Below are 7,219 nucleotides of genomic sequence, written 5' to 3' on the forward strand. Positions count from 1 at the left end.
TAATGAAGTTAGAATCCATGAATGAAGACTATAGATCAGGAATAGTAAAGATTGTTGTGTGTGGAGTGCAAGGACAAAAGGCCTACATCTTGTATATGGGGTGTCCTCCTTTTATAGGGGATAACAGATATTTGTTTAGGATATTTTATCCCACATAGCTAGGATGTTTTTCTGGCCCCGACAATAGCCCCAAAACTTTCGTTTTTTTTCACAAAAGAAGTGGAAGTTGTTTGTTCTGAGTTCGTAGCATAGACAGATGCTAGATCTTTGATGGATAATCTGTAGTTGATGTAGGTCTTACTTCCGAACCACATTATCGAGTGATGTTGCTTGAATAAATATTAAATCCTTTAGAAAAAGCATTTTTAATACATATAAACGCGAACAAAACAAATGAACAAATGTACGTATGAATGAGTGCATGAATGTATGTATGTGTGAATGAATGCTTGCTCCGAATTCAGAGTCTTGGCGCTCGACGTGCTGAGCACGGAGATTGCTCCAAAATATGGAGGCTTTGTTGTGGTGTACCATGCCGAGCATGATGATTGCTCCAAAATATGGAAACTTTTGTTGGTGTCAGGCGGCGATCAATTACAGACATTGCAAAGATAATAATTTGTGTCAATGATTGCATGTACCAAATAATGTAGATATATCAGCCACAAAAAGTGGAAAGCTATAAAAGCTATAAAAAGGATGGTGCGCAAAAATATGATAAGAACTGCTGAATGTGTAGCATGAGTGTATTGCCCCAACATTGGCGCTTGCTTGGAGGTGTGTGAAAAAGAGCAGGAGGTTGTAACTCAAGTAATTTTCTTTGTACATGTTGTAGAGACGCCGAATAGTGTTCGTTTGCTGTGCCGAGCTGGGCTAGTACATTTGGGTTGTCGAAAGCTGGATTAGTAATTCATTTTTGATTGTGCCGAAAATATTTCCTTATATTGTTTGGTCTTCGACCTTATTTTGGCAACGCGCTCAGTTGGCTATTTGTTATTGCCGAATGATTTAACTAGAGTGGCATCGCCGAACTTCGGAGATGGAGATGAACAAGTGAGTTGATAGGCCAATGGTGACACCAAGTAAAGCGGGTTCCCAAACTGGTTAAAGCAATGGTGGCCAAGAGATGCCGATGTACTGACTCTTGATCGGATTAGAACTCGGAGAGTGAATCGTTGCCAATCAATTTGCCACAATGGACTTATGTTTTCGGCGCATAACTGCTTGGAACTCGGCCTTCGGTTGGCATGCATTAAAAATCAGTTGCCGATCACACGTCTTGTTACTTGCTGAGATCCTTTCTTAGAGGAGCAAGACCCAATTTGTGATCCTTGAATTGGCCCTGTATATTGTTCTCAAGTCATTTCATGCGGATAACAGCGTCACCATGAGGATGACTACTGTGTTGCCGAACTGAAGTTGGGGTGAGTTGGCCATGCTTAAGTGAAATATTATTCTCGGTGGCAAAATTTTATATGCTTCATCATTTCTAGTTGGTCGAGTGCCATGAGACCATGGCATCTTATACTGCCATGAGGTGAAGGCATGTTGTATGTTGCCAAGCATTTCGTTGCCGAGATGTATGGAACATAAATGGAGCGTCGTTGCTGAGGCAGCCTTCTATGCAAAATTGTTAATGAAGTGCACAGCTTGATATAAACAATACAACTATATATATACGTATGGTTGTCGAATTGATTGTATCCACTGGAGTGCCCCATGGGAAGGTAGGTGATGACGATTATTGCCCTGGAAACAATACAGACGCTTGTCGGCAACTCGTCTTGGATTTTGATGTGTCGAAACCTATGATCGGCAACCTCTTTTTGTCGTGCTGATGGCACGAAGAACCGGGATGACGTTCGACATGGTGTCAGGAATTTGCTGATCATGCTAATAGCCGGGATGATTGCCGAAGCAACATAGGAATATATAAATCTTTAAATAAATAAACAATAAGCTACATAGAAATATGTAAAACTTTAAATAAATAAACAATTCTAGGCATGGATTTGGCCAAGCCACCCTTTGTATAATGCCAAAAAGAAGCTCCCACAAACAAAAGTGTGAAACCCAATTTTAGAGAGAAAAAGTGAAAATGCTCAAGTAGATTTAGGAGCACTGCTTTGTTTTTGTTATTGTTGGTTGTAGCAGGCAAAAATTGATATTCAAAAAACACCCCACCATAATTGGCATCACAGATATATATTCTATGTACGTAGATATGCATATTGCGAATCAAGTTGAATTAGAATGAAAATAAGAAACCCAGCCATGGGCCGTATTACTTGGAATTGATTCTAATTTTGTATAAAGTGCACTAACCTCAATTCAACCAATACATGTTTACTTATAGTAATATGCTTGTTGTGTTCTTCGTTGATCTCGTTTAGTCGTTCCCACAGACTGCGCCAATTGTGAGATCCAGAATAATCCCTCGCATGAACTGTTGTTGAGATTCAACAAAGATAGTCCTATGAAGTTGCAAGAGATAAATATGGTTGATGCCACCATTTCGGAGTTACCGACCAGAGACACTCCAATGATGAAGTTAAAATCCATGAATGATGAGAGTATAAATCAGGAATAGTAAAGAGTGTTGTGTGTGGAGTATAGGGACAAAAAGCTCTTGTGTATGGGGTGTCCTCCTTTTATAGGGAATAGAGGATATTTGTTTAAGATATTTTACCCCACATAGCTAGGATTTTTTTCTGGCCCCCACAATAGTGACTATTTGGTTAGTTAAATAGGTGTTTAGGGTTGATTTATTTATTTATTTACTTTTTTAGTGATTTTTTAATTATTATTTTTTTTAAACTTCACATTTTTGAGTTCTACTTTTTTAGATGGAATTGGAAAAATAAATTTAAAAAACAATTAAAAAGCCTAAAAAAGTAAAATATAATTACATTTTTTTGGATTTATTTATTTAGTTAGTTTATTTTTGTCTTTCATGAACTCATTTCATTTTTTATTAAACTATGATAAAGTAAGTTGATGCAAAATGTGGCCACCACAGTCTATTATGGATCAAAACTTGACCTAAAGAGTAGAGCTCAACAAATTATTGGTTATAAACCATTATTAATATTGTGATCGATGAATAAATATTAGATATAATTGTGATATTATGTGATGATATCATTAATTAATGAAGAATCTTATGTTGCAATAATAAGATGGCAAAATTGGATTAAGAGGGGAAAAAAATGTACACTTAATATCATTTATTTTACTAATCTTAAAAAAATGGGAAAATTATTCTAACGTCCCTCTCTCATTTTTAGTAATGAAAGAGATCCACAATATTATTTTTTGATATCTAAGATCCCTCAATCCATACTCATCTATCACAGAGAAATTTGATATTAAGAAATTTCCCTCTCATCCTCTCTCTCTCTCTCTCTCTGCTCTTCTCTCCATCTCCATCGGAACCAATCTATCGGTTTTTCAGTTGGTATCCTCTGTTGTTGCGTTTGGAATTGAAAATTCCAGTCTTCGTAACACTAGCTCTTTCGATAGAGTTTAAATTTGATGATTCTTTCACTGGAGCAAAAGGCTAGAGAGAGAGAAATGGTGGGTTGGTCGGTGGTGAGAATCTTGTGTCACGACTCTCAGGAAAAATGGAAACTAGAAAACAAATAATAATATTAATAATTACGCCCAAACAAACTCCATTGATTTCAGTTGCAAAGAAAAACACAGTTTTTTCAACACTTGATTGCAATTTGTTTCTTCCCTCTATTGACTTCTTGTTTTCAAGCAGATTTTCAAACTCCAGGTTTGATTAAACTTAACCCTCTTTCCGTGTCATTGACAGAAGGGCAAAATAAAGCCTGTTCGCATTGTTGATGTTCTTGGACATTCTCGTCTTCGACCCAAACTAGATAAGTTCTTGCCTCAAGCAACTGGCATAGTTTTTGCGGTACACGCTTTGGAATTCCGGCCAAACTATCAAGCAGTGTCAGAGTATGTGTATTATGCAATATGTGATATGTATCCAAACATGCATATGAACATGTTGTATGATGAGTCTAACATCTGATGTTTATGTGGAATAGGTACCTTTATGATATTTTGACCAGGGCTAGTGTTGTCAGAAAGAAAATTCCAGTACTTATCCTCTGCAACAAAGTAGATAAAGTGACTGCACATACCAAGGAGTTCATACGAAAACAACTCGAAAAAGAAATGTATGAACTCAAGGTTAATGTAGCCATATGATTATTCAATTACTACTGCTTCTGTGCTGTTACAATTACATCACCTTTCTTAAATAGTTATGGACTTGGTCCTCAGTGAAATTTATAGATCCATATATGTATATATATATGTGTGTGTGTGTGTGTGTTGAAAAACAGAGCTTGTTATTACAATTCAGAGAAAATTATAATTACTACAAATTTCTCTGCACTTTTTATGTGTTTTTTATTGAACATGTTATTTTTTGTCTACTTTTCTTGGCAACCAAACAAACTTTATGCTTTATGGTTCACTTGAAATCCAGAGAAAATTCAGAAAAAATCTCTAGACTGGAATCCAAAGAATTTCTCTGGCCTTCCCAGAATTTCTCTTCTCTAAAAAGTCCAGAGAATTCTCTAGGTATATGTATATTGCTTGGATTGATGTTCATGATAAGTAAAGAAATTTGTGGGTTTGTTAGTAAAGATTGTGTTGTTGCCTTACGTATTACAAAAAGTCAGAGAAATTCTTTGTGAATAGAGCCAGAGAAATTTGTGAAGTTAGAGAAATTTTGTGGATCAATGTACAATCACCATGGTCTGTTCATAAAAATACAACTCTGCTGCAAATAAAGAGAATTTCTTTGGTTTCAATCTAGAAAATTTCTCTGATCTGTCAGGTTTGGAGAGAATTTATCTGGTTTTGGACGAGAGAAATTTGTGGGTTTGTTAGTAAAGATTGTATAGTTGGCTTATATATTACACAAAGTCAGGGAAATTCTTTGTGAATAGAGCTAGAGAAATTTGAGAAGTTAGAGAAATTTCCCGTATCAATGTACAATCACCAAGGTTTGTTCATAAAAATACAACTTAGCTGCAAATAGAGAGAATTTCTCTGGTTTCAATTTAGAGAATTTCTCTGATCTGTTTGGTTTGGAGAGAATTTCTCTGGTTTTGGACCAGAGAAATTTGTGGGTTTGTTAGTAAAGATTGTATAGTTGACTTATATATTACACAAAGTCAGAGAAATTCTTTGTGAATAGAGTCAGAGAAATTTGTAAAGACAGAGAAATTTCCTAGATAGCCACACAAATTTTCTCTCCACAATTTTCTCTAAATTTCTTTGGTACTTAGGGAAATTTCAATTTTTTCTGGTTTGAACTCAGAGAATTTCTCTAGGACTGCAATTTCTCTGGATCAATGTTGAGGGACCTTAAACATCATAAAAATATTTGATACACTTTATGCTATAAAATCTTAGGACCTTAAAAAAAATCTCCCTAAAAAAATATATCATTTATTATATTTTTTTAACAAATAAGTAAAATAGTCTTCCCACACAATTTTTGCCCACATCTCGTTGATCTTCCTCATCATCACCTACCTTTCTCTCCATCAACGTCTCTAGTATTAATGATTTAGTTGACACATATTAAGGTTAATTATACCAAATTTTTCATAATTATTTGTAAATATCAACTTATCCCCTTACTAATGAATTGGTATATTTTAATACCTTCAATTATTAAAATGAATTAATTTCTCCACTCTAGACCATTTTTAGAATGGGGATATTTATACGATTTTTATAATTGAACGAGTTAATTTAAACAAGTTCATAGATAGAGAAGGTAAAATCATATTTATAAATAGTTGAGGAAATTTTGGTATAATTAACCCAACATTTTATTGAAGTTTAGCTTCAATTGAGGTCTCTAAAGACAATTTGCTTTTCTTTTCTTTTTTTTTTCTCTTTTTTTGATAAAGTTCATTTTACTCCGTTTTATTTGAGACCGGAATATTTTATTCTCTTATGATTTAAATATCATATAATTTCTACAGTTAGTTTTTTCAACCAAATTAACAGAAAGTGTTCACATATGCTATTTTTTATAGTGGGGTGAAATGGAAAAAAAGAAAAGAAAAAAGAATGAAACTATACGCACTAATTGGTATACTAATTAGTGTACTAACGGATAATGTGACATAATTTTAGAGATTTTGAGTATTTGTAGTTTGTATAATAAGTGATGTCTAAAATTTTGAAGTGACAATGCCATAATATATGTTAGTATATTAATTGATATACTAATTAATTCGTGTAACATGACTAAAAAAATTGACTAAACAAAATCAGTTTTTATCAGAAATAATAATGTTACAATTAATTTCAATTTCTAAATTAATGTTTAGTAGTTGGAAGACGTAAAATATCTAAAGCGGTTTCATGTCTAATTCTGTGTGCTGCGCAACGTTATGGTCACAACAATTATTACTAAAAATAATTTATTAGTATTTATTAGGAGGCAGATTGACTTAGTCTGCGCTGTTGGGCCGTTCGAATTGTTTAATTTTTTAGATCACAGCAGGTAAGTTATCTAAAAATTAAATAAAATAGAATTATTTTAATCTAATAATTGTAGTCACTTTAGTTTATGATATTTATTTATCAAAAAAAATAAAAATAAGTGACAAATATTATTTGAAAAGTAAATTATTTATATTTGGGAAGATAAATGCAATAAAATAATGTAATTACAGTTATTTAATCGACTTAATTTTTTTATAAAAAATTTACATATTGTAGTTTAAAAAATGAACGAATCAAATAATTAAAGAAGAGCTCATAGTGGGCCTCACAAGCCTAAATAATATGATCTAGATAATCTGCCTCCTATTTGTTACCATGCACTTATATCATATTTAATTATAGAATCTTCCCGTCTAGATTTTAGACTGGAAGGTACTGTTTGGGTCTGTAGGGCCCAATACGGGTCCTGGTTCGATTATTCAAATATTTTATTTTGTTGGGTACTTTGTGTATTTCGTTCACAAAAAAATTAAGTCGATCCGATAACGGTAAATTGTTCAATTTTTTACTAAAAAAATAGATAACAATTGTATTTTAAAAAATAAATCATACATTTTTTTGAGTGACAAATGTAATAAATTGAATAAGTTGCAGTTATCGGATCGATCTAGTTTTTTTTATAAATGAAATAGATGAAGTGCCTAATAAAAGAACGGTTCGGATCATA

At 33.2% G+C, this 7,219-nt stretch overlaps 1 protein-coding gene across 1 annotated transcript; it reads left to right on the forward strand.

The window, feature by feature from the left end:
- Window positions 1-1,682: 1,682 nt before the first annotated feature.
- On the forward strand, window positions 1,683-4,764 carry LOC114303899 (uncharacterized). Its single transcript, XM_082895428.1, has 4 exons — window positions 1,683-1,815; window positions 2,084-2,106; window positions 3,821-3,969; window positions 4,062-4,764. Exons 1-4 carry the CDS (start codon window positions 1,683-1,685, stop codon window positions 4,222-4,224), a joined length of 468 nt encoding a protein of 155 aa, XP_082751554.1. The 3' UTR covers window positions 4,225-4,764.
- Window positions 4,765-7,219: the final 2,455 nt, after the last annotated feature.

The sequence above is a fragment of the Camellia sinensis genome, chromosome 11 (assembly GCF_055761805.1).
Source record: "Camellia sinensis isolate YWXY chromosome 11, ASM5576180v1, whole genome shotgun sequence".
NCBI classification, from domain to species: Eukaryota; Viridiplantae; Streptophyta; class Magnoliopsida; order Ericales; family Theaceae; genus Camellia; species Camellia sinensis.

Bases quoted from the DNA above. Each gene is read 5' to 3' on its own strand.
- LOC114303899 (XM_082895428.1), top strand. From the start codon at position 1,683: ATGGTTGTCGAATTGATTGTATCCACTGGAGTGCCCCATGGGAAGGTA. The intron at 1,816-2,083 runs GCAACCTCTTTT...ACCCAATTTTAG, and splicing joins TGTGTCGAAACCTATGATCG to AGAGAAAAAGTGAAAATGCT. The intron at 3,970-4,061 runs GTATGTGTATTA...TATGTGGAATAG, and splicing joins AACTATCAAGCAGTGTCAGA to GTACCTTTATGATATTTTGA.